The sequence below is a fragment of the Cariama cristata genome, unplaced genomic scaffold (assembly GCF_000690535.1).
Source record: "Cariama cristata isolate BGI_N322 unplaced genomic scaffold, ASM69053v1 scaffold591, whole genome shotgun sequence".
NCBI lineage: Eukaryota > Metazoa > Chordata > Aves > Cariamiformes > Cariamidae > Cariama > Cariama cristata.
The window spans coordinates 112734-124625 of NW_009599633.1; the positions used below are offsets into that span (position 1 = coordinate 112734).

General features: G+C 44.1%; 1 protein-coding gene across 1 annotated transcript in view; it reads right to left on the bottom strand.

Moving 5' to 3' along the window:
- Nucleotides 1-11892, bottom strand: part of LOC104168956 (sodium channel protein type 5 subunit alpha-like) — a gene marked incomplete at its 5' end in the record, with an annotated part of 137117 nt that overhangs the window by 69034 nt on the left and 56191 nt on the right. The window contains one exon of the mRNA XM_009709740.1: nt 749-1219. Coding sequence (XP_009708042.1) covers nt 749-1219 — 471 coding nt within the window. The remainder of the gene's footprint in view (nt 1-748; nt 1220-11892) is intronic.

Consider the following 11892-nt stretch of genomic DNA (forward strand, 5'->3'; position numbering starts at 1 on the left):
GGGGTCTCAGCTGGCATCAGAGGATGCTGGATCAAGGCTGGAGGGTCTGGAAAAAATTAGCTAGATATGGTGTGTGGAGCCAAGAGATAAAGCTGGTAGAAAGGGGAGAGAAGGAGGAGAGAAAGAAAAGCATTCCTGTGAAAATTTTTATTCTCCGTTTTACACCACCACTTCAAACCACACAGATTTTTCAGCCTTTACTAGTGGGTGCTCTGGGGAAAATGAAAATCTGCCATGTCACACCAAAGAACAGGCAAAACTATTTTTCCTGTCTGAATACATATGACTACGTATCTTCTCTCTTTCTCTGGTGCCTTGTTGTATCAGCCTCTGCCTTGTATTTTTAAGAGAACTACCTGGCCCTCGATTCTTGCTGCACAAACCAAACTAAACCATTGCCCATTTTTGCACACTGGGAAAATCCAGAGGACCTAACATCTGTTCTGTAACATTCCCATGATTCAGCTGAAAGAAAAAAAAAACAGCCTCCTGTGTGAGAAAGGGTTTAATTGCTCTGGTTAGAAGAATTAATCTAGGCAAGCACAAAGAATAAAAAGAAAGCGAATACCTCTTGTTGGAGACTGAATTTTGCTCTTGGATATGCACCTGTAACTTCTTCTGAAGTTAACAACATATCAAGGGCAGGATTAGTCCATAGGACATTTGCACCACTAGCCATGGATCCAGATCAAGGATGGGAACAAAGGCCATCAATAAGCTGCAACTAGCAAACATTTTAGTTGCCTACCTGCTCCATTTCCGTAAAGGTGCTCTGCTCCTCGTCTTCCTCCTCGATATCTGACTCTCCCACAGCAATAGGAACACAAATGGACAGGTCAGGATTGGTCATAAAATCATCATTGTCTGTAATTCCTAGGTGTTTCTCCCCAGTTCTATTCATTCCATCTTCAGCATGGTTCTCTTTGTGATTCTCCATGTCTTTGCCAAGCTCAGTGGTTGTGAGACTGTTCACACAATTGTTAAGGGCACCTGTATTCTGGGCAGCAAGCTTCATCATTGCCTTCTTTTCAGCTGTCGTCTTGGGGTGCTGGAGGACATTGCAGCAAAAATTCCACATCGTGTGTTTCACGTACTGAATGCCCCTGTTGATCCGAGCAAAAGCAAGTTGCAGGTTGTTCATCTCCCCATCCTCGTCTGGTGCTGAGAGGTTGTCAGCGCTGAAAGAGCTTAGCAGCAAGGCAAGGAACAAGTTGAGCACCTGAAATGAATAAAGTTGAAAGGAAATCAGTGACCCTTAAATGTGGAGCATGAATGTTTGGTCTTGGAAGCAGGAGGGTCTGAGTCTCATCTCATCTGTGCCACCATAACACCACTAGTGTTCATGGAACTACCTCTAATTATATGTGATTTCAGTAGGAAAAGGAGCAGAGATTTCCAAACAAATTCATTTCAGGTGCAGAGGCATAGCATGGACAATAACACACTCTGATTCCCTTTCCCTCTCCAACACCCTAAAACACAGAAAAAAAAAAAAAAAAAGATAAAGCTCAGAAACAGAATATGGGATAAAATTTTGATTGGGAGCTATACAGTGTAAAAATTCTCGTAACTGGTGGTATGATGAATTTGCTGTAATTGTCAGTATTCCCCCTTGGAGAAAATCACTAATTGCAACACTAATTGACATCCAGAAAGGTACTGTTTACATGTAGAAAAAGACTATAGGAAGAATGTTTTCAGGACCTTTTTGGTTTTTACTCAGTGTGAATATTGTTATAGCAAGATATAGGGACCTGGACAAGCTCGAGAAGTGGGTCCATGTGAACCTCATGAGGTTCAACAGGGCCAAGTGCAAGGTCCTGCACCGGGACCAAGGAAACCCCTGGTATCAATACAGGCTGTGGGATGAAGGGATTGAGAGCCGCCCTGCGGAGAAACGCTTCGGGGTACTGGTGGATGAAAAGTTGGACATGACCCATTATTGTGCCCTCACAACCCAGAAAGCCAACTATATCCTGGGCTGCATCACAAGCAGTATGACCAGCAGATCAAGGGAGGGGATTCTGCCCCTCTGCTCTGCTCTGGTGAGACCCCCCCTGCAGTACTGCCTTCAGCTCTGGGGTCCTCAGCACAAGAAGGACATGGACCTGTTGGAGCGAGTCCAGAGGAGGCCACGAAGATGATCTGAGGGCTGGAGCACGTGTGCCTGCCATGATCGAGGTCGGTCAGGGAGAACATGTCTACCTGGTGAGGGGGGGAAGCGGGTAGGGCCCGGCAGAGGGCTCTCAGGGAGAACGGCTGAGAGAGTTGGGGTTGATCAGCCTGGAGAAGAGAAGGCTCCGGGGAGACCTCACAGCAGCCTTCCAGTACCTAAAGGGGGCTTATAAGAAAGATGGGGAGAAACTTTTTAGCAGTGCCTATAGGGAAAGGACGAGGGGTAATGGTTTTAAACTAAAAGAGGGGAGATTCAGACTAGATATAAGGAAGAAATTCTTTATGATAAAGGTAGTTAAACACTGGAACAGGTTGCCCAGAGAGGTGGTAGATGTCCCATCCCTGGACACATTCAAGGACAGGCTGGATGAGGCTCTGAACAACTTGGTTTGGTTGAAGATGTCCCTGCTCACGGCAGGGAGGCTGGACTAGATGACCTTTAAAGGTTCCTTCCAACCCAAACCTTTCTATGATTCTATGATAATAATATACATATGCATGGCACTTAAACCAAACAGTATGTTTGGAAACATTTCTAAACATTTGTATGTATTTTCACAGATAGTCTTAATTTAAATATCCTCTGGGCCATGCAGAAAATCTATTGTGCCTGTGAATAAACACCTAAGAAATCACATCGTTTCAAAAGCTTTTCCCTCCAGGCAAACCCAAGCCATCACAACCAGGATTAATGTGGCCAAATTTGAGCAGGGCTAACCCCCAAAGCAGGCTTGGTCCTGGAAATGCTGCTACTAGTCAGGTAAAAACTATTTGAAGATTTTCACAGGTGCATGAGAAGATCCAAACTGAACTGGAGACTGTAAGCTGACTTCCTCTTGTTCCTGCAACTTCAGAACTGTCTACCTTTGCTGTTAGTGCATGGCAAGATTAGACACAATTACACATTTGGGTGACATATTTGATGATTTAAATACCTTTTTAAACACACCCCCCCCCCAATAAATACAATTATACCCAACAAATAAACCTAGTTTCTTCTAGAAGGCTATTTCCAGTAATATATCTGGCAGCCTCATCACCAGTTGCTGTGCATGGGACATCACACCTGCACATGGTCTGGGAAGGAATGAATTGCAGCTTTTGTGCCAGATTGACAAGGGCAAGAAGCTCACACCAGAGGTAGATGGCTGGGAAGACCGGAATAGGGGAAAAGTGACTCGAACCAATATCCACTAAAATATAATTACCCCAAATAAACTAGGACCAAATTGCCTGGTATCTACTTATCTGCTGCCTGTACAAGGTGGGTGGGGGTGTGCCAGCTCTGTGGCACTGCAAGGGAGAGATCAGTGCTGCGGCACTTCTTCTGTTTCAGCAATAAAATGGACTTGTTGAAGATATTTTCTCTGTGATTTCTTAACACTACCAGAAATACTTGTAAGTCCCCTGGCTTCTGCCTTTCTGATAGTATTTCAGTTGATAAAGTCTGCTAGACCAAAATAAACAGCATAAAAAGTACTTATATTTAACTGGGCCTTACCAAAGATCCACAAGCTTTTAATATCATCCCTCCACACTGTTCCCTCTTATTTCAAATATACAGAATATATGAGCTGGAATTTTGAAAACATGGTCTTAATCACTCTGGCGACACTGTATTTGAAGTGTCCTGTCAGTACTGTTTTCTAAAGTACTCTGCAATCACCACGATTATAAACGAAAGCAGTTGGTAGCACAGCAGATGCCCATGTCCATTATGAACTACTGAATAAACTGTTGCTACACTGAGCACTACCCTGTTTCAAAGTAAAATGAGATTAAAGCTAATTGTTTCTTAGCTGGTCCATCATACTGGTGTGTCACTGATAGCTTGCGTGGGTCTCCTCTTAATCATTGCAGCAATCTGGTATGAATCAATCTTTCATTTCATATCCCACTCAGAGACATTGCAAGTGATGTTGTCTGATAGATAGTTGAAAACCAAAGTACTGGATATACTGCCAAGCAGGTGGGAGCCCATCAGTGAAGGAGTCCCTGGTAGAATCATTTTAGCCATTTTCAACCAAATTTGATAGAAGGATGGGGTCTCAGAGATAATCACATTGCTACAAGTGTCCTGAAAATAAGCACAGGTGTGGAGAAGAGCCACTGCCCAGGTCACCAGTGCAGACAGAGCTTGGAACAGACCACCTCATGTGTCTCCTTCCCAGTGGCAACCTAGAGACATGGGAAGGAGCTGGAGGAAGGGAGAGGATAAAGAAATCCAGAATAAAAATCTTCCAGACTTCATAGGTTCAATTCAATTACCTTAACAGAGGTGTCCACTGTTGTTTGAGGTTAACTGGAATATCCGCACCAGACCTACAGGAGATGTGTGTCCTCTTAAAGCTCCAGCTATCATCCAACCAGGGCATGACAGGGTGTTGCAGCAGGCAACAGACTGGCTGTGTTTAGTGAACTGAATCATTCTTCAAGGATGGCAGCTGCCTCCAGACTCAGACACCAAAGCTTGAGGGTCTAGCGGGGCATCTAAGCCCCATTTCAATCAAAAGAAATTCATCATGTAGACATGTTGTCTACATGTCTGACTAAATACAGGTGACCATGTTAGGGATGCATGCATCTGCCAATATGTAGTCCTCTAGTGCCAACTGACCCTAGCATACCCAAGTCATCCTGAGGCAAATGGTTAATAGGACACACTATTATGGGACATCTGTGTCTAGCTGGAGCCCAGGATGGATACTTTACAGTATCCCCAGTGATGCTAGACAAAACTGAATCACAGAATCACAGAATTTATTAGGTCGGAAGAGACCTCTGGGATCATCGAGTCCAACCTTTGCCCCAAGACCACCATGTCAATGAGACCATGGTGCTAAGTGCCACCTCCAGTCTTTTCTTAAACACCTCCAGGGATGCTGACTCCACCACCTGCCTGGGCAGCCCATTCCAATGCCTAATGACCCTCTCTGTGAAGAAATGCCTCCTCATTTCTAGCGTGAACTTCCCCTGGTGCAGTTTCCGACTATGTCCTCTTGTCCTATCACTGGTTACTTGGGAGAAGAGGCCGACCCCCACCTCCCTACAACCTCCTTTCAGGTAGTTGTAGAGAGCGATCAGGTCTCCCCTCAGCCTCCTCTTCTCCAGACTAACCCCCCCCAGCTCCCTCAGCCGCTCCCCATTAGACTTGTGCTCCAGACCCTTCACCACCTTTGTTGCCCTGCTCTGGACTCGCTCCAGCACCTCAAGGTCTGTCTTGTAGTGAGGGGCCCAGAACTGGACACAGGATTTGAGGTGCGGCCTCACCAGTGTCAAGTACAGGGGTGGGGATGATCAAGCCCTAGATCTCTGCAGACTGTAGTGGTAGTTCAGATGTCTTCTCCATACCTGAATACCTCCACGTAGACACCCAAATTTTGTTATCAGAAGTTGAATTTCGTGCTATACTTCATTAATTCTGCTGTTCACAGAATAACTTGTTTGAAATGCCTTGTCTTATTTTTCCGTATTTATTTCAGATGTCAAACTACAGTTATATAAGTTTATCCAGATACACCTGCAGGTGTATATAATAGGTGGTAACATTCTTAGTGTTGTTATTTACCATGGATTATTAAGGCAATGCTGTTTGCTTCCCAGAAATGCAGCTTACATTTTGCACAAAGAGCTATTTGTACTTCATGCTTTTAGCCAAAAATAAATCTCAAATATCATTCCCTCCTTCCTTTATGAGCAGGTAACCTCAGAGTTGTATTACTGGGCATTCAAATAGAGTGAACTGCTGCATAAGCACTTTATGTTTACTTATTCCCCCCATTTCACCGTACACTGCATTTTCTAGAAAAATATATGCTCTACCCATGACACATCACATTTCCTGTAAAAGGTTACTAATAATAACCAGTCCTCCTGGTTGCTAACGCAATGCTTTCAGTTTAAGTAAAAGCAAACTAAAGACTAATTCAGTTTTCTAAAGCAACGGCAGATTTGTATGTCCATATGGATCCCCTTAAAAAGAAAACTGCTTTCCAGTGACACCAAGCAGTCAGACTGTGAAAGCAGGTAGCTTTTTTGGTCTTTGAGGTTAGGAATCAAATGACAGACACAGTCAAAGAAACCCCAACTCCTTTAGCATAATGATGTTAAGCATTTACCCTAATGACAATACAGCATGCTTTCACAGGCTTTCTCACTTGTAATGCCTTTCCAAAGCTAGTGACTCTGGGTATGCCATTAGAAGGCACAAACGATCAGATTCATCCATCCTAATGTTAGACGCCTCCCTGAAGTGCTTAAGCTGGAGGAGTTTTCCTAGGATGTCTGTAAATGATGGAGACAGTCTGGCAACCCAGGAGATGCTGAAGAGCTGAACCATCTCTGATGGTGTCTATTGAAGCCTAAGCTAGCTTCCGTTTAGTACCTTGCAGCTAGATTAAAGTTAGGGCACTTACCGATGCAGGCCAAATAACTAACATAGAATCATAGAATCATAGAATATCTCAAGTTGGAAGGGACCTATAAGGATCGTTGAGTCCAACTCCCTGCTCCTTGCAGCACTACATAAAACTAAATCATATGACTAAGAGCATTGTCCATGACTTGTCAAACCCAGCCAAGTGTCCAGAAAGTCCTTGTTGGTGTCAGTCTGGTACTCCATGCTCCAAGCCAGTGTTGGCCAACCTTTATAACCTGGCAACCTTCACCAGGTTAGAGGAGAGCTCAGGTTTGTTCCAGTTCCATCCTGTGCAGAGCAGTAGCACTCCAGTAGCAAGCCTGGCATTGTGCAAACTGCTGCACCAATTCTGTGGTCGCAGCAAGAGAGGAGGACAGAGGCATGAGACTGTGAAGCTAATTCCTAGCTCCCCAGCCATGCGGAGAAAGCAGGCTGCTGGAAGGACTCCCCCTCCCCAAGAAGCCCTATGCAGGGGTTGCTGGTGCAGCCTACTTTTGTTTTGCCTGCTTTTGTTTTGCCCAACACAGGACAAAACCAGACAGTTTTATTTCAGATGATGCTTTCTCATCAAATCCTTCCACTCTTTTGTTTACTTTGATTTGGCAAAAATGGAGGGATATAAATCTTTATGTATTTAACCTTCCACTTGTCATTCAGTCAAACAGCTTGCAGCGCTGCAATCCTTCTGCGCTCCTGTGAAGTGATTCAGCAACGCATTTCCCACCCTGCACTCTCACTGGTGTCACCCAGATGGAGGGCATTTGGTACCTTGCTCAGCTCTGCACTGAATATAGGCTGAAAACCCACTGGAAAGTCTAAGACTGTTTCTTAGCAGATTGAAAATAATTATGTATTTCATTTAGCTAGAAGCAAGAACGATGTTGCACCTGCACAAGTTCAATGGCAGGATTAAGCCATCTCCAAAGTGAAGTCCTCAGCTACTGGTCTTGTTTGATGGCAGAGGATCTCATATGAGCTCACCCACACGGGTTCTTGTGTACTGGGATCTGTCTTGACCACACACTGTCAATTAAACAAAGGGAGTTGGAATTTCAACCCCTTGATCCTTTCCTGTGCATGAACTTTAAATGAACTTTCACACTGGGCAGCAACTAAGGTCAGACATTCTCATCTGCCCAGACCACACAGGACAAAACGTAGTAGGCTGGAGTCAAAGATGGGAACAGCCTTGCAAGGAGGAGGTTCATAGAGCAGAGCAGTTCAGGAGCTGCTCTCATGAGCGCTTATTTGCTTGTAAACCCACAGGGCCCTTCAAACAACTGCAGATGTGTGCCATTCTCTCATCTGCAGGAGAAGGAGGATAGGAAGGACAGTTGAGGGCAGCTACAAGGGACCTACATCACCTGAGGGTGCTTCCCTGTAGAAGACGAATCTGCTAGAGCCAGCTAAGTAGGTTTTTCTGTAACAACAGGGTCCAGAGCAGAAAACATGCCTCATCAGTGAATTTTGTCATGCAAAAAAGAAAGCAGTTAAAACAAACTGTATCCCTGTGGCAGCACGTTGTCGTTGCTGTCACTCAGCTGCATACAAAAGCCCAGACAGTGCAGCATGGTGAGGTACCTGCCAGGATCATCAACTACTCATCTAATACTTTTTTTGTGGATAAAAGAGGACCCATGCACCTCAAACCCATTCAAACCCACTGCTCTGGCAGTGCCTGTTAGACACAGATAAGCAAGAATCTCTTCAGACACTCTTTGACCAGTGGAAGAAACTGATTTTCTTCCTTCCTGTTTGTTTTCTGATGGCAGTGGCTTTCTGCACTGTTCTTTGGTTAGCACAGATGGGAAAGACGCAGTGTTCTCTTTGGAGACCTTGATGACTTCTAGCAAACCTAACACAATATGTATCAATTATTTTATTTTGTTTACTCCAGCAAAATCCATGAAGATGCAAAGAAAACCTGCTCATAAAGGGGCCTTCACTGCATCAAGGGAGTGTGAGATCTAAGCTTAAGATGGAAACCTACAGTAATAGGTCAACTAGTCCATCTCTCTACTACTGAAGGATTATTTCTTTCCTTGGAAGTGTATTTTCCAATCCTTTGTACATTTTTATCCTAGGGCAAAGTTTACCAAGAGAGAGTTCTCCCGCAAAAAGCAATTTACATGATCAGTTATTTTCTATATTCCCTTTTCTATTATTTCAGCTATTTGTGCTTGGATAAGAGGCTTATATCCTCCCAGCCTAGTTTCTCTTTATCCTGTTGTCAATCTCATAATCCCATTCTTGTGATACCTTAGTTCCTCACTGTAGAAATGATCAAGATACCACAAGTATGGCACGAGGTCCTTGTAGCCAGGGACAGGTGCGAGAGAACACCATGTTCTTCATGTTTCTTGCCCAAGATCAGCTAGGAAAACACACGGAAATGGGGAGATGGATTTCTTGCCTTGCAGTCATACAACTTCCCAAGTGGACTGTGTCTGATCCTACAAAGCAGGCAAGCATTTTTAGATGGTGGGGCACTAGTTTAGTTTAGTTTAGTTTGTGGGGCACTATGGTAGTAGTTTGTTGCAACAGGAATTTTTTTCTGATCAACTCCATGTTAATCTGTTTGGTGAAATAACTGGGTTGTTGATTTAAACATAAGAAAATGAAATGTAATAAAAACAATGCACCGAATTCAGCCTATTTCCCATGTAAAATCCCTAAACTACTTTACGATGGCAATGAGAGCGGAAGCTCTCCACAGCAAAAAACAGAAGTAATACTGTAGGAATAATTCTCTCACATGCAAATACAAAAGTGGCTATGACTTCAGCGATTTCATGTGAATGACTTCCATTTTCCCTAAGAAAGAAGAGAACCAGGCCTGATTTTTTCCCCTTGCCTCACAGCTACCATGTGCTTTTCCCCTGCCTGTGAAGAACCGTGCTCAGAGGCAGTGCGCTTGACCAGTGCAGCCTTGGGGCGCAGCTGGCGCTCCCTCTCTTTGGGGGAGTCGAAGGCATGTAGGGTTTTCTTTATAGACAGGCTAGATCCAATCCATATGGTCAGAGGAGCTTGAGCCCAATGTGTCCCATCCTAAAATTGATGGCTGCACAGGTGAGATGAAATGAAGGAGTAAAAGTGCCTTTTCTTGCCTTTGACTGTGAAGAATAGGTAGGGTGGCTGATACAGCTGTAGCTATCTGCATGGTAGACTCTAGAAGCCATGCAAGATGAATTTCCCCCTCCCTTCCCATTAGTATTTTTCTGGTATTTACCATAAGGCTAGGAGTTTTGCTGATCGTTCTTCACTTCAGGTATTGACCTTAGGTTTCCCCCCAGTTTCAGTGGTTTTTTGTGCAGACGGTTGTCTTTAAGCTGTACAAGGCAGAGAAGTGATGCTGGATGGTAGTCCTGCTCACCCATGTTTGGTGGTGTGTGCGTGGGTGCAGGGAACGACCACCCTATTTCTCACTTCAGAGTTTAAAGGGCTATGTATAATTAATGAAGCAGATTCCTTGGTGCTGTTCTTGCCACTTTACACGGGAGTAAATCTCTTTGAGTAATGGAAGGGTAGATTAAGCCCATTAATTACACTTCACAGCATCTTTGTGTCACATAGGAATTTTTTGAGGACATTTTAAGTTGCCATTCATCCTTCCCTGCTTTCATTGGGGCTACAAAGCTGCACTAGCACTGGGTATGTGAGACCTGGCATGGGTACATCCTTTTGAGAGGGGAAGGCAGGCAAAGAGTGCCACGTCAACATTGCTTTTGCTGCCAGTCTGACACGCTAGACCACACAATGAAAAAGCCTCTTCAGAGAAAGAGACTGAACTGGGAGGGGAGGTTGGTGCTTCCCCAGCTCCCATCTCACAAGGACCAGCCACTACCCTCTGCCTCTCCTCACCCCCCGGCTCTGCAGCACCCCGAAAGCAGGCAGAACGAGGGGCCTATGTCCTTGTCCCTCTGAAACACAGATCTAAGGCAACTCATGACACTTCTTACCACAACATGGTGGATCCCTCATGTTGCCAAGTCTTTTTCATTTGTTATCCACCTACGTGGGTATAAATGGGCAGACAAACCATATCACTCCAAGTGCTGGTCAAGAACTACCGAACTGAATTTAGATATTTTTAGCTGATGACTTGCAGTGTTTTTTGAAAGTCCCTTAGAAGTATCAGAAGATGAGTCTCTGGAAACCAATTGCTTCCTGATCTGAAAATCTTATTCTCCAAGTCCTACATGAGAGAGAAGGGTGGAATGGTGAGCGGAGGCAGATAAATTCTTTCCACTACTAAAGCCACAGCATAAAAACAAACATGTTCCCACAGGTTTTTCATCAGATATCAAAACAACACTAATTCACCAGCATAGTAAGAACTCCATCAGAGCTGCTGTGGACATCTCAAATCACTGTGCAGACAGACAAAACGTCCTATCAGACAAGTCCAGTTGCAAACCTCCCCCGGCAAGACAGCTGTGTTCACAATGTTAAAGGCTCAACATACCCCAAAAGCATTAGGAAAACTACAGAAACTTTATTGATTACAAACCAAGAGACAATTACCTTTGTGCTAAATCAACAAAAGTGTTTAGCTGTCATGGTGATGAGCATGTCAAGACAATTAGAGAGCTAGACAGACTGCACAGGCTTGGACTGACTGTACACACTTGAGAGTCTTTGCTATTGCTGCTGCCCACAAGGAGTGATGGCAGATGAGAAACATCTGTATTATCCCTGCAATATTTTCACTACTCGTATGCAAACTCCACCTCATCAGCTGCTCTACCAATTATTATTAATGACTAGACACAAGAAAAAAAACCCAACAACTAATTTGGGAAGTTTAAGCTCTGTGGTTTTTATCTGGAGACTACACCAGTCCTAACCCTGCATGCCTGGGTTCACATGGAGGATACTGCCTGGTCATCCCTCTAAAATTCCTAAAATTCCCTAAAGATCCTACACCTCCCCTGAAAGGGGGACACCTAGCCGTGACCAAAGATTGTGCTAAATTTTGCACTCAGTCATCTACACATCATCATGTCCCTTGGGCAGTCAGGACTGGAGAACAAGAGAAAGAGGTAATTCCCATTCACACATGGCAGAAAACATCTGGGCAAAGGTAAGCCACAGAGAACCAAAAGGATAAAAAACCCCTGGAAACAAAATAACAGAGAAAGAAAACCAGTGGTAACAGCCACAATAAGTAATGACTTCCCTGCAGCCAATATATTACACCAAAGTAAATCAATATGAGGGTAGACTCAGAGACTAGAAAATTAAATTGGAGAGTCAAGAAATAATTAATATTAGTTTTGCCTTTTTTTTTTTTTTTTTTT